An 18,918-nucleotide genomic window follows, 5' to 3' on the forward strand; every position below is an offset into this window, starting at 1 on the left:
CAAGAGTAGGGGTGGAAAGATCTTTATAGTAAAAGCAGAATCTTTTTTAATAGGCTACCACACAAATTACCGAAATTACAGGCTAAGAATGGCCTATGCATTCATCTTGTCATATTTCTACAATGCCAAATCAGTGTGTCTTGTTTGCGTCATTAAGAATCCGACCATGGTACTTTCAAAAGTTAGGCCTACCTTTCCACCCCAGATGGTAGGCCTACTGACGCAGAAAATGTAAGCTTTAACTGCTGGCTACTCTTCTTCCATGGCTTAACCCAATGAGAGAAGGTGTTTCCTTGAAAGCTGTCTGGGTTTAAACATTTTCTATTGTACAGAAAGTGAATAGCTTAATCAATTGATAGTGACAGAATTAGGATACTTTCCAAGCAAAGTAAATGTTTTGTCTCCTTGGCTATAGAAGGTTGTAGTTCAGCCTCTGAATGTCAAAGAAACTGAACAACGATATCCCCATATGCATTGGAGACACGTCTTTCCCGGGTATTTCACAGCTTGTTTCTAGCATAAAGCATTGTGGACCAAAGCACTGTTATAGATCACTTGATATAATCAGGTCTGTTTTATTTTCTTCAAAATCTTAAGCTAACAATGGGTAGGCCTGTGCTTTTCTCCATTTTTTTTAATGGCGTATGTTTTAACTCAACAGCCCTTCACTGACACAGAGGTAGGCTATTTAAAAAGCGCATGGTGGGTGGAGGAATTGTCAGACAAATCAATGTATATACAGTGGGGAGAATAAGTATTTGATACACTGCCGATTTAGCAGGTTTTCCTACTTACAAAGCATGTAGAGGTCTGTAATTTTTATCACAGGTACACTTCAACTGTGAGAGACGGAATCTAAAACAAAAATCCAGAAAATCACATTGTATGATTTTTAAGTAATTAATTTGCATTTTATTTCATGACATAAGTATTTGATCACCTACCAACCAGTAAGAATTCCGGCTCTCACAGACCTGTTAATTTTTCTTTAAGTACCCCTCCTGTTCTCCACTCATTACCTGTATTAACTGCACCTGTTTGAACTCGTTACCTGTATAAAAGACACCTGTCCACACACTCAATCAAACAGACTCCAACCTCTCCACAATGGCCAAGACCAGAGAGCTGTGTAAGGACATCAGGGATAAAATTGTAGACCTGCACAAGGCTGGGATGGGCTACAGGACAATAGGCAAGCAGCTTGGTGAGAAGGCACCAACTGTTGGCGCAATTATTAGAAAATGGAAGAAGTTCAAGATGACGGTCAATCACCCTCGGTCTGGGGCTCCATGCAAGATCTCACCTCGTGGGGCATCAATGATCATGAGGAAGGTGAGGGATCAGCCCAGAACTACACGGCAGGACCTGGTCAATGACCTGAAGAGAGCTGGGACCACAGTCTCAAAGAAAACCATTAGTAACACACTACGCCGTCATGGATTAAAATCCTGCAGCGCACGCAAGGTCCCCCTGCTCAAGCCAGCGCATGTCAAGGCCCGTCTGAAGTTTGCCAATGACCATCTGGATGATCCAGAGGAGGAATGGGAGAAGGTCATGTGGTCTGATGAGACAAAAATAGAGCTTTTTGGTCTAAACTCCACTCGCCGTGTTTGGAGGAAGAAGAAGGATGAGTACAACCCCAAGAACACCATCCCAACCGTGAAGCATGGAGGTGGAAACATCATTCTTTGGGAATGCTTTTCTGCAAAGGGGACAGGACGACTGCACCGTATTGAGGGGAGGATGGATGGGGCCATTTATCGCGAGATCTTGGCCAACAACCTCCTTCCCTCAGTAAGAGCATTGAAGATGGGTCGTGGCTGGGTCTTCCAGCATGACAACGACCCGAAACACACAGCCAGAGCAACTAAGGAGTGGCTCCGTAAGAAGCATCTCAAGGTCCTGGAGTGGCCTAGCCAGTCTCCAGACCTGAACCCAATAGAAAATCTTTGGAGGGAGCTGAAAGTCCGTATTGCCCAGCGACAGCCCCGAAACCTGAAGGATCTGGAGAAGGTCTGTATGGAGGAGTGGGCCAAAATCCCTGCTGCAGTGCGTGCAAACCTGGTCAAGACCTACAGGAAACGTATGATCTCTGTAATTGCAAACAAAGGTTTCTGTACCAAATATTAAGTTCTGCTTTTCTGATGTATCAAATACTTATGTCATGCAATAAAACGCAAATTAATTACTTAAAAATCATACAATGTGATTTTCTGTTATTTCTTAAATAGGAAGAAATAGGCTCCAACACAAAGCCCTCTTGTTGTTAGTAAAGTCTAATTAAAATGAAGACGGTTGAAATTAATTATGCCTACTCGAATTTGCCTACTTTCAGCACCGTAAGCTGTCCATTTCCGATTGATTGTGCTGCGACTGCTGCTTCAAGTTTCAGCACCACAATGAAGGCTACTCAAATCTGGCTTATTGTGAGGTCAATAACTCTGATGAATACACCATGGGCAAGAAAAATATTGGGTAAAAAACAAAATAAAAAAAATTATAGTAGTGGCAAGCTATCAAAGTTGACCTCCAGTCCTCCTCCATCTTCACACTCTCCTTCTCAAACTGAACACAACATAGTCTATACAGTCGTGGTCAAGTATTGGTCTTCACAAAGTTTGCTGCTTCAGTTTTTTTAGATATTTTTGTCAGCTGTTACTATGGTATACTGGGCTCCCGAGTGGCGCAGCGGTCTAAGGCACTGCATCTCAGTGCTTGAGGTGTCACTACAGACCCCCTGGTTCGATTCCAGGCTGTATCACAACCGGCCGTGATTGGGAGTCCCATAGGGTGGTGCACAATTGGCCCAGCGTCGTCTGGGTTTGGCCGGTGTAGGCCGTCATTGTAAATAAGAATTTGTTCTTATCTGACTTGCCTAGTTAAATAAATAAATAAAAATATACTGAAGTATAATTACAAGCATTCCATAACTGTCAAAGGCTTATATTGACAATTACATTAACTTTATGCAAAGAGTCAATATTTGCAGTGTTGACCCTTCTTTTCAAGACCTCTGCAATCCGCCCTGGCATGCTGTCAATTAACTTCTGGGCCACATCCTGACTGATGGCAGCCCATTCTTGCATAATCAATGCTTGGAGTTTGTCAGAATTTGTGGGTTTTTGTTTGTCCACCCGCCTCTTGAGGATTGACCACAAGTTCTCAATGGGATTAAGGTCTGGGGAGTTTCCTGGCCATGGACCCAAAATTTCGATGTTTTGTTCCCCGAGCCACTTAGTTATCACTTTTGCCTTATGGCAAGGTGCTCCATCATGCTGGAAAAGGCATTTTCCGTCACCAAACTGTTCTTGGATGGTTGGGAGAAGTTGCTCTCGGAGGATGTGTTGGTACCATTCTTAATTCATGGCTGTGTTGTTAGGACAAATTGTGAGTGAGGCCACTCCCTTGGCTGAGAAGCAACCCCACACATGAATGGTCTCAGGATGCTTTACTGTTGGCATGACACAGGACTGATGGTAGCGCTCACCTTGTCTTCTCCGGACAAGCTTTTTTCCAGATGCCCCAAACAATCGGAAAGGGGAATCATCAGAGAAAATGACTTTACCCCAGTCCTCAGCAGTCCAATCCCTGTACCTTCTTGCAGAATATCAGTTTTTCCTGGAGAGAAGTGGCTTCCTCGCTGCCCTTCTTGACACCAGGCCATCCTCCAAAAGTCTTCGCCTCACTGTGCGTGCAGATGCACTCACACCAGCCTGCTGCCATTCCTGAGCAAGCTCTGCACTGGTGGTGCCCCAATCCCACAGCTGAATCAACTTTAGGAGACGGTCCTGGCGCTTGCTGGACTTTCTTGGGCGCCCTGAAGCCTTCTTCACAACAATTGAACCTCTCTCCTTGAAGTTCTTGATGATCCGATAAATGTTTGATTTAGGTGCAATCTTACTAGCAGCAATATCCTTGCCTGTGAAGCCCTTTTTGTGCAAAGCAAGGATGACGGCACGTGTTTCCTCGCAGGTAACTATGGTTAACAGAGGAAGAACAATGATTTCAAGCACCACCCTCCTTTTAAAGCTTCCAGTATGTTATTCTAACTCAATCAGCATGACAGAGTGATCTCCAGCCTTGTCCTTGTCAATACTCTCACCTGTGTTAACGAGAGAATCACTGACATGATGTCAGCTGGTCCTTTTGTGGCAGGGCTGAAATGCAGTGGAAATGTTGTTTTGGGATTAAGTTCATTTTCATGGCAAAGAGGGACTTTGCAATTAATTGCAATTCATCTGAACACTCTTCATAACATTCAGGAGTATATGCAAATTGCCATCATAAAAACTGAGGCAGCAGACTTTGTGAAAAGTAATATTTGTGTCATTCTCAAAACATTTGACCACCACTGTAGACTAGTCCACGCACAAGATATAGCATTTTTTGGACTAGGCCTAATAAATAAAAAAAATCTGAATAATTATTTGACTCTCCTCCTGAACTGCCATTGTAGGCCTACACAGCACAGCATTGATTAGGCAACACAAAAAAAGTCCCCTGTAGCTCAGTTGGTAGAGAATGGTGCTTGCAACGCCAGGGTTGTGGGTTCGTTTCCCACGGGGGGCCAGTATGAAAATGTATGCACTCACTAACTGTAAGTCGCTCTGGATAAGAGCGTCTGCTAAATGACTAAAATGTAAATGTAGGAGCAGAGCAGGTCGGGGCTCAGGTTTGGAATATCCATTGCACTTTATAATGCAGCCTAGTTTTATTTACACCATCCCAGCAGCTATCTTAGAAATATAACTTTGCTCTGTTCTTCTCGAGCAGGCACTTCGTAGCCTATGGATCATTTGATTGAGACCACACTAAATTTTACATTTTAGTCATTTAGCAGACACTCTCATCCAGAGCGACTTACAGTTAGTGAGTGCATACATTTTCATACTGGCCTCCCGTGGGAAACGAACCCACAACCCTGGCATTGCAAGCGCCGTGCTCTACCAACTGAGCTACAGGGGACTACAGGCGCACTTGATATTGCGTGCCCAGCAGAGAATCAGAGATGAACGGCGGCATCGGGCACACATCGATATATAGCCTAATAAGCAACTAATTCTAAAACACTGAGAAATATTGAAATTTCATCAAATTACAAATTACATGACCCTCCCCTGGACTACATAAAAAAAATACTAAACCCTCCCCTTGACTGAAATTGAAAAAGCATGACCCTCCCCCATTTTCCTCCATTCTGTAAATTTCGATCCATCCCTAAGAGGATAGGCCTATGACTGGCTGAGTTTGGGTATTGATGCAGTTCAACAGAAGAAAGAGAACATCCTCTACTGGCAGTCTGAAATACTGCATCTCCTAAGAGTAGTACTATTACATTGAGTCAGCTTGTAATCCTGCATTGTGATTACTGTAAGGTAAGAGACGTTATGGAGGTAATTAGCCAGCTTTGGGACTTCTGAGGTCTGACCTCTGACCTCTAGGTCAGGACAAATTGCTTTTTATTTAAATATTCAACAGGTATTGCTAAGAGTGCCAAATCACTATCATCGACCCCATTCAAGTGGCATTTACTTTAAGGAGGTCACAATGCAATTAACCTTTTTTGCTATAAAAAAACCCCTGTAATAGGCACTTCAGGAAGACATGTATAAATTGACGTGAGCTGCTCAAAAGGTGGTGCTGATTATTAACTTAAAAATGTCAGTTAAACATATTTACGTATGTAGTCCAAATCCATAACAACACACATTATTGTTTACTCAAATTGTTTCTAATTTTACACAGTGTGTGATCTCCGTGTGACACTCAAATTATTTGGAATTGTTTCCAAGGATACATGAAAGGATAGTTTCTCTGACTCCACTTTGTTGCTATGGTGATGGTAAACATATCTGTCAGTATAACAAACAAGACTGAAAGGTGAGAAGTCACATACACTACAGAGAGACAGACACACTTGCCAGCATAGATGGCAGCCTGCAAACCACTTGGATCTGGTAATGAATGCAGCTTTGTGGATCAAGATGAAATCTGGTAAACTCTTTCAAGTCTATGAGTTCACAACAAAACAAATGCAATTCCATTTTCTATTGTGTATTCTTTGAATTTTGCTGACAAATTCTACTTTCTTTTTTTATATAGCACAAGGTTTGTCACTTTTGTTCAAGAAGGATGTGTTATTGTTGTAGTAGTGGCAGTAGTGGTACTGCAGTAATGGTGGATTGGTTAGCAGTAGTTCATGGTGGTGGTGGTGGTGGTGGTATTAGAAGGCAAGTTTAGTAGTAGTAGTAGTAGTAGCAGCAGAAGTAGTAGTACAAGTAGTTGTAGGCTGGTAGTAGTAGTAGTACTAGCATTAGTAGCAGTAGTAGTAGTAGTATAGAATATATTGATTTTACTCAGGGTCAGTAGAGGGTTAGCCTACTCTCTCTAGATTATCTTTGAAACTATCTTTGTTTTTGAATTATATGGTTCTCTGATCTGTGTTAATTGATTTAGGAGCCATTTCTTTGCAGGTCCAATCCTTGTTCAAAAGCCTTCTACATGTCTTTGATTCATTTTCAGGAAAGTTCATGTCAAAACAGAGCTTGAGTCAGCCAAAGCCTGGCCCAATAAATGGGGATTCTTGACCGAGTCCTACAAGGAGGTAAGCCAGTGAAACCTGATGCAGTATAAACACAGAAGAAGTTCTAGTTTTACTTCTTCAGAATACAACCATACTGTACAACCCTATAGGCCTCTATTGATTAGCCAGGTAGGGACAGACTGAACTGGGCTCCATTTGAATCAAAACAATGAAATCAAAGTTATTGGGTCGTTCAATCACATATCTATGAGTTTCTTCAGATGTACAGATATTTCATGCAATGTTTACAGATGCAGGAGGAGAGCAACAAGCTGAAGGATGTTGTCAAATTGGAGCTTCCCCAACATCTTAAAACACGACCCCCTACCCCACCTGATAAATACATCCAAGTGAGTCCTTACAAACTCCTTTGGGCCAAGGTCAAGTAAGGCCCTGGTCAAAAGTAGTGCATTATGTTGGGAATAGGGTGCCATTTGCAGACAGTAATGCTGGACCATATGTGACACTGAGGTCGGTTGCAGGTGGGACCCTCTCCCCCAGTTCCCCAGACCACCCAGGCTCAGATTGGATGGCGCTCGGCCGTGCCCGAGTTGCAGCTGGAGCGCTATGGAAAGGTCCAGTGTGGGAAAAAGAGCTTCCTGAAGGAGCTGGGCTGGGCCTTCGACGCCTGCAGCTGAAGAAGCCCTCTGCTGCCATGACACCTTCCTCCCACGCCTTGGCGATGCGGGGCACAGACTCAATATTGATGACTACTCAATATATGACTTTCCCTTATCCCCTCGTTTGTCTTTGTCCCTCTCTGTCGAGGTCCTCGCTTCCTCCTTTTCTTTACTCACATACTCTGCTTAAATCCTATGAAATTAGCCCAATCAGCCCCCCCCCCCCCATTTTATTTTACTCAATATTGATAAATTCTCAATAATCAATACACAATTAATCTGCTCTTATTTACTTCTGTCTCTCTCACATTTATTTTCAACACAAATATTGCATCCAACAAAATTACTGCAATAGGTGCTTGATTATTTTGATCCAATGACAATCATTTGATTATTTATAGGATATTATGTTCTCTCCTTTCATTATCCTATAGTCAATGGTGCTGTATTCCCAAAAATGTAATGTATTATTTAAGGTCCAACATTTTCATTTTGAGGAGGGAATTTTAAACAATGTTTGTCCCCATTTGATATACTTGGTATGATCTTTTCAATGGCAGTATGGTTGACCATGTATCAATATCTTATTTGCAATTTAGCCTATATTCTGTTCAGTTTCATAAGATTTTTTATAACAAATTAAAGTTGATTTTAGGGGGTACCGAGTGGTTATGGTATGGCCAGTATAAAAATAAAAAAAATAATGTATGCACTCACTAACTGTAAGTCGCTCTGGATAAGAGCGTCTGCTAAATGACTGAAAATGTAAAAATGTAAGCTACGGACAACAAACACAATTGCATTTTATCGATGGTAATTCCAATGCACAGAGATACCGTGACGAGATCCTGATGCCCATTGTCATGCCATTCATCCGCCGCCATCACCTCATTTTTCAGCATGATAATGCACGGCCCCATATCGCAAGGATCTGTACACAATTCCTGGAAGCTGAAAATGTCCCAGTTCTCCCACGGCCTGCATACTCACCAGACATGTCACCCATTGAGCATGTGTGGGATGCTCTGGATCAACATGTAAGACAGCGTGTTCCAGTTCCCACCAAAATCCAGCAACTTCACACAACTATTGAAGAGGAGTGGGACAACATTCCACAGGCCACAATCAACAGCCTGATCAACTCTATGCGAAGGAGATATGTCGCGCTGCATGAGGCAAATGATGGTCACCCCAGATACTGACTGGTTTTCTGATCCTACTTTTTTTTTAAAGGTATTTGTGACCAACAGATGCATATCTGTTTTCCCAGTCATGTGAAATCCATAGATTAGGGCCTAATGAATTTATTTCAATTGACTGATTTCCTTATATGAACTGTAACTCAGTAAAGTCTTTGAAATTGTTGCATTTATATTTTTGTTCAGTATACATACCAGGTGGTCCAAAATACCAATGAAAACAGTAGCATAAAATAAAGTGCAACTAAAATATGTAATGGTATTCAGGACTTGTTGAGCACATTCATTCTGGCACATGTCTCGCCCATCAGTGCAACACATATGGCGCTGTCACACTGAGCTTAATGCAAGGCTACAGCTGCACTGACATTTACACAGACACGTTTTCTCTCTCTTTGCAATTTACTAATTCTACCTAAGGGCGCAACCAGATTCCAGATTGGGCCATCTATTATTATGAAGCTGACTGGAATAGAAGCCAAACTGCTGTCTAACAGTAGAGGGGGATATTTTAATGTATTCAGTAAGGTAAATGTCTGACTAATTACATCTAGATAAAGCTAAGGAGACACTTTTACACTTCTGAAATGCTACTAGGAAACTGTTACTATTCTGTGGATGTTCTATGAATTGAGGACAACTGAAAACATGTTTGCGTTCTGGTTGTTATTTAACCATTGGGTACATTCCAATAGCCATACTAGCAGCAAATACCCATACATACCCAATACATTGTTTCATTCAAGGTAGTATGATAGAATGGATATTGGTACAGAGCCACATGCATTGTGCTATGATGGACTGGCAGTTTGGCACACAGACAGTGCCCTGCTCTTAACCTTAGCCGGATGACACTTCCTCTCACACGTTCCCCCCAGTCTGCTAGACTGAAGTGGCAGACAGATGCGCTAGTGGGCCTGTCCCTGCACTGACCTTTCAACACAGCACGCACGCCATGCACCAGCTCTCCCGCGACCCTGACGTAAAAAGCCACAGACCCCAGACGCTCACGCGACAACAAAGACACCTCTAAGGGCGGAGCCACAGGACCATGTGATTGTTTTCAAAGGCATAACTTATATTTTTAATTGAAAAAGGAATTGAACATTTTACATTTTTCAAAAGGTTTTGTAATTCCGAGCAGATTATTTTGCCTATGTACCCACACCTTCACACAAGTGTTTTTGTTCTTCCAGAATTTTACATCCTCCCTCCACACTGAAACACATGATAAAATATGATGCACACAATCCTTGACTTTGTAGCATCAATGAAATACACAAAGATATGCGATGTGTAATATCTGACTGTGCTCTCACGAATTGAATAGCAAATGAAACTAGATGGTAACTGTACATGAAGTAAAGTTGTGGGGCTTGCTTTCTGTTTAAAATCATTTTTGTGGTAGCTGAATAAGTTAAACTTAAACAAGGCAACTAAATAGAGCCAAAGTTAAATGTAGTAAAACAATTGGTCTGATTACTTTGATGTACTACTATGTCAACTTTATTACTTTGGTTTGTGCGTCAGTTAGATCACACATTTCATCAGAAATAAATACTCGGACTACTACACTTTTATACACTCTCCTACTAGAATACCACAGTATATGCAAACTGTAATAATAGAGCACAGAAGACAATGAGGCATAGTTGAAGTTTTAAATAAATCAAAACTTTTTACAACGTATTTGGACAATGTGAAGTCCACTGGGCAGGAGGGGGATCAGTGGGAAGAGGGACCAGTGGCCGGAAAAGGGGAGCCCCTTCCCCCTAAGCATCTCTGCCCCCAGGGAGGACACACAAGTTAACTGAGCATAGCATACATATGGCCCTAAAAAAACACAGAATTCTGTTTTCTCTGTTTAGTTTTTCCAGGTGACATTTTTCCCCAGTTTTTTCAGGTTTTCGCTATTAAAATCACTATTTTTAATAGAAAAAATTGATGTTGTAAGTCCACAACAACGCTTAAAACACATCAGGAAAATGGCGCCGGAGGGGATGGCTGCCGTTTTACGGGCTCCTACCCAATTGTGCTATTTTGTGTGTTTTTTCGCATTGTTTGTAACTTATTTTGTACATAATGTTGATGCTACCATCTCTTATGATCGAAAAGAGCTTCTGGATATCAGAACAGCGATTACTCACCTCGAACTGGACAAAGATTTTTTCTTTAATGAGGCTGACGTGAAGGATATAATGTTGCTCCCGGACAAGGCCCAAATCCCCGTCATTCGCATGAAGAAAATAAGGAAATACAGGGGGCGTAGATCAGAGTGCCATGTGAGAATTTGTCGGCGAGTGTGTAACCCGCCTCTACCATCCGTTCTATTGGCCAATGTGCAATCACTGGAGAATAAACTGGATGAGCTCCGGTCGAGACTATCCTACCAACGGACATTAAAAACTGTAATATCTTATGTTTCACCGAGTTGTGACTGAAAGATGACACGGATAATATACAGTTTGCTGGGTTGTCCGTGCATCGGCAGGACAGAACAGCTACGTCCGGTAAGACGAGGGGTCGGGGTGTGTGTCTATTTGTCAATAAAAGCTGGTGCGTGATGTCTAATATTAAGGTGGTCTCGAGGTATTGCTCGCCTGAGGTAGAGTACCGCATGATAAGCTGTAGACCACACTATCTACCAAGAGAGTTTTCATCTATTTAACACCACAAACCGACGCTGCCACTAGGATCACACTCATCGAGCTGTATAAAGCCATAAGCAAACAAGAAAATGCACATCCAGAAGAGGCGGTCCTAGTGGCCGGGGACTTTAATGCAGGCAAACTTAAATCTGTCATACCTAATTTCTACGAGCATGTCACAAAAAAAACTCTAGACCACCTTTACTCCACACACAGAGACGCGTACAAAGCTCTCCCTCGCCCTCCATTTGGCAAATCTTACCATAATTATATCCTCCTGATTCCTGCTTACAAGCAAAAACTAAAGCAGGAAGTACCAGTGACTCGCTCAATACGGAAGTGGTCAGATGACGCGGATGCTACGCTACAAGACTGTTTTGCTAGCACAGACTGGAATATGTTCCGGGATTTATCCAATGGCATTGAGGAGTATACCACCTCAGTCACCGGCTTCATCAATAAGTGCATCGACGATGTCGTTCCCACAGTGACCGTACGTACATATCCCAACCAGAAGCCATGGATTACAGGCAACATCTGCACCAAGCTAAAGGCAAGAGCTGCCACTTTCAAGGAGTGGGACACTAATCCGGACACTTATAAGAAATCCTGCTATGCCCTCAGACGAACCATCAAACTGGCAAAGTGTCAATACAGGACTAAGATTGAATCCTACTACACCGGCTCTGACGCTCGTCGGATGTGGCAGGGCATGCAAACTATTACGGACTACAAAGGGAAACCCAGCCGCGAGCTGCCCAGTGACAAGAGCCTACCAGACGGGCTAAATGCCTTTTATACTCGCTTCGAGGCAAGCAACACTGAAGCATGCATGAGAGCACCAGCTGTTCCGGACGACTGTGTGATCACGCTCATCTGTAGCCAATGTGAGCAAGACCTTTAAACAAATCAACATTAACAAGGCCACGGAGCCAGACCGATTACCAGGATGTGTACTCAGAGCATGCGTGGACCAACTGCGTCTTCACTGACATTTTCAACCTCTCCCTGACCGAGTCTGTAATACCTACATGTTTCAAGCAGACCACCATAGTCCCTGTGCCCAAGAAAGCGAAGGAAACCTGCCTAAATGACTACCGCCCCGTAGCACTCACGTCGGTAGCCATGAAGTTCTTTGAAGGGCTGGTCATTGGCTCACATCAACACCATCATCCCGGAAATCCTAGACCCACTGTAATTTGCATACCGCCCCAACAGATCCACAGACGACGCAATCTCAATCGCACTCCACACTGCCCTTTCCCACCTGGACAAAAGGAAGCACTTTGTGAGAATGCTGTTCATTGACTACAGCACAGCATTCAACACCATAGTGCCCACAAAGCTCATGACTAAGCTAAGGACCCTGGGACTAAACACCTCCCTCTGCAACTGGATCCTGGACTTCCTGATGGGCCGCCGCCAGGTGGTAAGGGTAGGCAACAACACATCTGCAACGCTGATCCTCAACACGGCGGCCCCTCAGGGGTGCGTGCTTATTCCCTTCCTGTACTCCCTGTTCACCCATGACTGCGTGGCCAAGCATGACTCCAACACCATCATTAAGTTTGCTGACGACACAACAGTGGTGGGCCTGATCACCGACAACGATGAGACAGCCTATAGGGAGGAGGTCAGAGACCTGGCAGTGTGGTGCCAGGACAACAACCTCTCCCTCAACGTGAGCAAGAAAAAGGAGATTATCGTGGACTACAGGAAAAGGAGGAATGAACACGCCCCCATTCACATCGATGGAACTGTAGTGGAGCGGGTCGAGAGTTTCAAGTTCCTTGGTGTCCACATCACCAACAAACTATCATGGTTCAAACACACCAAGAAAGTCGTGAAGCGGGTACGACAACGCCTTTTTACCCCTCAGGAGACTGAGAAGATTTGGCATGGGTCCCTCAGATCCTCAAAAAGTACTACAGCTGCACCATTGAGAGCATCCTAACCGGTTGCATCACCACCTGGTATGGCAACTGCTCGGCATCCGACCATAAGGCACTACAGAGGGTAGTGCGTACGGCCCAGTACATCACTGGGGCCAAGCTTCCTGCCATCCAGGACCTACATACTAGGCGGTGTCAGAGGAAGGCCCAAAAAATTGTCAAAGACTCCAGTCACCCAAGTCATAGACTGTTCTCTCTGCTACCGCACGGCAAGCGGTACCAGAGCGCCAAGTCTAGGTCCAAAAGTATCCTTAACAGCTTCTACCCCCAAGCCATAAGACTGCTGAACAATTAACAAAATGGCCACCCGGACTATTTGCATTGACACCCCCACTGCTGCTACTCGCTGTTTATTATCTATGCATAGTCACTTTACCCCTACCTACATGTACAAATTACCTCATCTAACCTGTACCCCTGCACATTGACTCGGTACAGGTACCCCCTGTATATAGCCTCATTATTGTTATTTTATTGTGTTACTTTGTTTTATTAAGTAAATATTTTCTTAACTCTATTTTCTTAAAACTGCATTGTTGGTTAAGGGCTTGTAAGTAAGCATTTCACAATAAGGTCTACACCTGTTGTATTCCTTTAAGATCAGGTGTGGCCAATTAGTGGGCATGGCCAACACACCTGAACACGCTTAACAAGATGATGGAGAGAGTTTTATTGATGCTGAGAATGGAATGTATATGTTTTTAAATAATATTCTTAGAACATTCTCTGAACATTACTAAAGTTTTCTTGCGGTTTTTATTTAACGTTCCAGGAACAATTTGAGAACTTGACTTTAAATAGAACCATGAGGAAACCTGTAGGAAACCCCACATGAAAAAATACTATAGTACTATGGTCTAAATACTGTACTATTACTATATGTATATACTGTAGTATTCACTGTAGAGTTTTTGCGGACATGACTGTAGTATACTATAGTATTTACTGTAGTGTTTTTGCAGACTTTAATGTAGTATCACTGTAGTGTTTTTGCGGACATGACTGTAGTATACTATAGTATTTACTGTAGTGTTTTTGCGAACATGACTGTTACAATCAATCAAATTCTATTTGTCACATGCGCCGAATACAACAACAGGTGTAGACTTTATGGTGAAACGCTTACTTACGAGCCCTTTCCCAACAATGCAGAGTTCAAAAGTAAGAGAAAAAAAAAGAAATAAAAAAGAAGGAAATATTAACACACTAAAATAACAGTAATGAGGCTATTTACAAGGAGTACCGGTACCGAGTCAATGTGCAGGTGTACGAGATAGTTGAGGTAATTAAGGTAATATGTTAATGTAGGTAGGGATAAAAGTGACTAGGCAATCAGGTTAGATAATAAACAGAGTAGCAGCAGCGTATGTGAAGAGTGTGAAAGTGTGTCTATGTGTGAGTGTGTGTGTGTGGCGTCAATATGCATGTGTGTGTGTTTGTGTTTTGTGTGTGTGAGCGTATGTAGTGTGTGAGTGTCAGTGGAGTATGTGTGAGTGTGTGGGCAGAGTCCAGTGAGTGTGCATAGATCCAGTGCAAGAGAGTCAAGTCAGTGCAAAAAAAAGGGGGTCAATGCAATTAGTCCAGGTAGCCATTTGATTAACTATTCAGCAGTCTTATGGCTTGAGGGTAGAAGCTGTTCATGATCCTTTTGGTCCCAGACTTGGCGTTCCGGTACTGCTTGCTGTGCGGTAGCGGAGAGACCAGTCTATGACTTGGGTGGCTGGAGTCTGTTACAATCTTTAGGGCCTTCCTCTGACACCGCCTGGTACAGAGATCCTGGATGGCAGGGAGCTTGGCTCCAATGATGTAATGGGCCGTACACACTAACCTCTGTAGAGCCTTGCGGTCGGATGCCAAGCAATTGCCATACCAAACGGTGATGCAGCCAGTTAAGATGATCTCAATGGTGCAGCTGTATAACTTTTTGAGGATCTGAAGGTCCATGGCAAATATTTTCAGCCTCCTGAGGGGGAAGAGGCGTTGTCATGCCCTCTTTATGACTGTGTTGGTGTGTTTGGACCATGATAGGTCCTTAGTGATGTGGACACCGAGGGACTTGAAGCACTCGACCCGCTCCACTACAGCCCCGTTGATGTGAATAGGGGCGTGCTCAGCCCTCTGTTTCCTGTAGTCCATGATTAGCTCCTTTGTCTTGCTGACGTTGAGGGAGAGGTTGTTGTCCTGGCACCACACTGCCAGGTCTCTAACCTCCTCCCTGTAGGCTGTCTCATTGTCGTCGGTGATCAGGCCTACCACCATCGTGTCGTCGGCAAACTTAATGATGGTGTTGGAGTTGTGCACGGCCACGCAGTCGTGGGTGAACAGGGAGTACAGGAGGGGACTAAGCATGCACCCCTGAGGGTGCAACAGAGATTGCGTCATCTGTGGATCTGTTGGGGTGGTATGCGAATTGGAGTGGGTCCAGGGTGTCTGGAATGATGGTGTTGATGTGAGCCATGACCAGCCTTTCAATATTTCATGGCTACAGATGTGAGTGCTACGGGGCGATAGTCATTTAGACAGGTTACCTTGGTGTTCTTGGGCACAGGGACTTTGGTGGTTTGGTATTACAGACTGGGTCAGGGAGGGGTTGAAAATATCAGTGAAGACACTTGCCAGCTGGTCAGTACATACTCTGAGTACGCGTCCTGGTAATCCATCTGAATGTTAACCTGTTTAAAGGTCTTACTCACATCGGCTACAGAGAGTGTGATCACGTAGTCATCTGGAACAGCTGGTGCTCTTATGCATGGGGACGATGTCGTCGATGCACTTATTAAAGGGATACTTTGGGATTTTGGCAATGAGATAGCTTGTCTACTTTCCCAGAGTCAGATGAACTTGTGGATACCATTTTTATGTCTCTGTGTCCAGTATGAAGGAAGTTAGAGGTAGTTTTGCGAGCCAATGCTAACTAGTGTAAGCGTAATGACTGGAAGTCTATGGGTATCCGCTAACGCTAGTTAGCAATTGCGCTAGCGCTTGTTAGCAACTACCTTCAAACTGCATGCAGAGACAACAATGGTATCCATGCTGTCTTGAAGACATTTTTAGGGTGTGGCCGATTGATCTGAATGTTATCTGTTGAGTTTGACCATCAGTGAGTTTATTCATGTGTGACAATATTCAAGATGTTCATTATGTAAAGCCACTGCAATTGGTTTGAGGTCCAGGCAGTTTTTTGGCAGAGCCGTCTAATAAGGTGACTGTCTTTCAGTAAAGTTATTTGTATTTAAAAAATATCTATTGTTTATGTAAATGCAGTGGTTAACTATTCTTTATTTTCTACCATCAGAAGTACAGTATTGTTTGTCACTGGTCTTGGTCATCTTAACCTTGGTCAGCTGAATCGCTGTGAAAGCACTGTTGTGTTTCAGAAAACTATTTAGTTAAAGTAACAGATCTAAGTCATTTTGGTGTACTCTTTTGTTAATGTGTGTTACTTAATCCTCTAAACTTTAATACACTTTGCTTGTGCTTTATCTGCCTCTGTACAGTTTCCTTTTAATGGTCCTAGAACCTGTCTAACATTTAGATGTTACAATTGTAATAAAACATTTAGAATTTTGATAAGGTGTTGTCTGGTCCGTTGCAATGCTCAGAACTGTATACTCTACACAAAAGGTCGCCCTTTACGAACATGTCTTATGTTCTGGTTGGTGTTCCCCTCATTAAACAGTAACTGGCGTAGTCTGGTGGTTGTGCCATTTTAGCTAGTCGGCAGGTGTTACTACAATATACTACAGTAAAGTCTGCAAAAACCCTAGTGAATACTATAGTATCCTACAGTGAATACTATAGTATACTACAGTCATGTCCACGTAAATACTACAGAATACTACAGTCATTTCCGTAAAAACGTTCAAGTGAATACTAAAGTATAGACCTTGTGCTACCTAAGATTTTGAAAGTATGATGAAATAGTTCATTCAGCCTCATTTACTGCCTTTTAAAAAAACATAGCTGATATGGCTGACTTGCTTAAACAAATGTGTTTTCCACTGACAATTGAGATGTACAAACTATGGCATAAGGGGACGATGAGCGGATCCGTAATTTCAATTAAGACATTAATGAGCGAGCTAGCACAGACGTAGTCAATATAACTATTTCTTCAGCGCTTTTGAAATGTACAGCGACAGAATTCAGAACATGCGTCGTTCTTACAGTATTCTCCCTGTACACCAAGTCAGAACCATAGGATAAATAAAGGGACACTTAAAGCTCTTACAATATTCGATGATTACATTTCTCTAAAACAGGCTATAGGCTACATGTGCACCACCGAGTCAGAACAGTAGGCTAAATTATGAGGGGGAAAGGGCCCAAATTATTAGGGTGAGGCACATGGGCTACTAACAGCTTACTACACAACATACACTTAGTATTACTTTCTTAGCTACAGTATACACATCTCCCTGGCATATTACATCATTTATGCAGCAGCATACAATACATTTTTGGACTCACACTATTGTGCTCACTTGAACAGGAAGGTGGCGCGGCAGTCCTTGTTGGCAAATCTTGGCATCAAACTTTGTCATCAAAGTCTGGCATTCACTGGATTTATGGTGCTTTCAAGACAACTGGGAACTCGGAAAAAAAATAAGGTTGAATCATGACTTCAGTGAATTTCAGGTTGGAGCTCTAGACAGAGGCCTGAGTTCCCGACTTGGAATTCCAAGTTGGATGACCGTTTAAAATGTATTTTCCCAGTCGGAGCTACAAAAAAAAAACAGGTGGGGCTCTCACCTGCCCTGAATGACGGGTCGCCACTGCAGGGTCTACAGTATGCTGTAGAGCAGAAGTATTCAACTCTAACCCTACGAGATCCGGAGCCTGCTGGTTTTCTGTTCTACCTGATAATGAATTGCACTCACCTGTCTAAATCAGTCCCTGATTAGAGGGGAACAATTAAAAAACACAGTGGAACTGGCTTCAAGGTCCAGAGTTGAGTTTAAGGGCTGAAGAGGGATATGTTCACAATGTGAAAATTACAACATCAATGATTGCTGTAAAAGCTTACCATTCCCAAAGGTAGAGCGATAAACCGCACCTATTGAGAATAGATGGAGGGTAGCAATATCACGGATCAATAATGTTCCTGCACGGCTGTGTAAGTTAGCTAAACTAGCTTTTTTGTAGGCGAGATGATATGTTTTTTTTCTACCATACATTAAACAGGTCCTCGGGCTACTGCTCTCACCTGGTTGGATTGAAGCACACATTAGATCTGTGGCACGCCAAAAACATTGAGGACCTGCCGACAGAGGTGTCTTCAACCAGTTTGCCACAACAGTGGAATAAACTGAGTGGGAGGAAGATAAAGGGGAAACCCGTCACTGCCGTTGTGGTGGCAAAAGACAAATTAAATCGGAAAAGAAAACCTGTCTACCATAGACACATCGACATCAGTAAGGCTGTTTTACAGAGGTGTAGGATGTACAGGCCTATATTGACGTTGATGTTGCATGATGAAAAAAATTGTGGTAAGCCAGTATTCATGACTGTTTATTGAAATCATGTTATCAAAGTACAATTACTTATTTCAACACAAAAATACATAGGATTAGGCTATAGATGTTTCAAAAATATAGCCTTCAGATGGGAAAAACTATTTTACATCATATATAAAACACTTTTGCTCATTGTTTTTTAATTACACAGCCATTTCCCAATGCAATGAATATACAGTTACAGTATGTACAGTGACTTGTATGCTGCTGTATAATAATGCCACAGGGTTCAATTCTCCGGTCGACTCTATTCTCCGTGTATATCAATGATGTCGCTCTTGCTGCTGGTGACTCTCAGATCCACCTCTACGCAGACGACACCATTTTGTATACATCTGGCCCTTCATTGGACACTGTGTTAACAAACCTCCAAACGAGCTTCAATGCCATACAACACTCC

General features: G+C 42.9%; 1 protein-coding gene across 1 annotated transcript; it reads left to right on the top strand.

The window, feature by feature from the left end:
- Positions 1-5,929: 5,929 nt before the first annotated feature.
- On the top strand, positions 5,930-7,221 carry LOC311138754 (ciliary microtubule inner protein 1-like; the record flags this gene model as incomplete). Its single annotated transcript, XM_084173564.1, has 4 exons — positions 5,930-5,994; positions 6,523-6,604; positions 6,835-6,933; positions 7,066-7,221. The coding sequence occupies 4 exons, from the start codon at positions 5,930-5,932 to the stop codon at positions 7,219-7,221; spliced, it is 402 nt and encodes a 133-aa protein (XP_084029690.1).
- Positions 7,222-18,918: the final 11,697 nt, after the last annotated feature.

The sequence above is a fragment of the Coregonus lavaretus genome (genome assembly GCF_964263955.1).
Source record: "Coregonus lavaretus genome assembly, chromosome: 12".
Classification (NCBI taxonomy): domain Eukaryota; kingdom Metazoa; phylum Chordata; class Actinopteri; order Salmoniformes; family Salmonidae; genus Coregonus; species Coregonus lavaretus.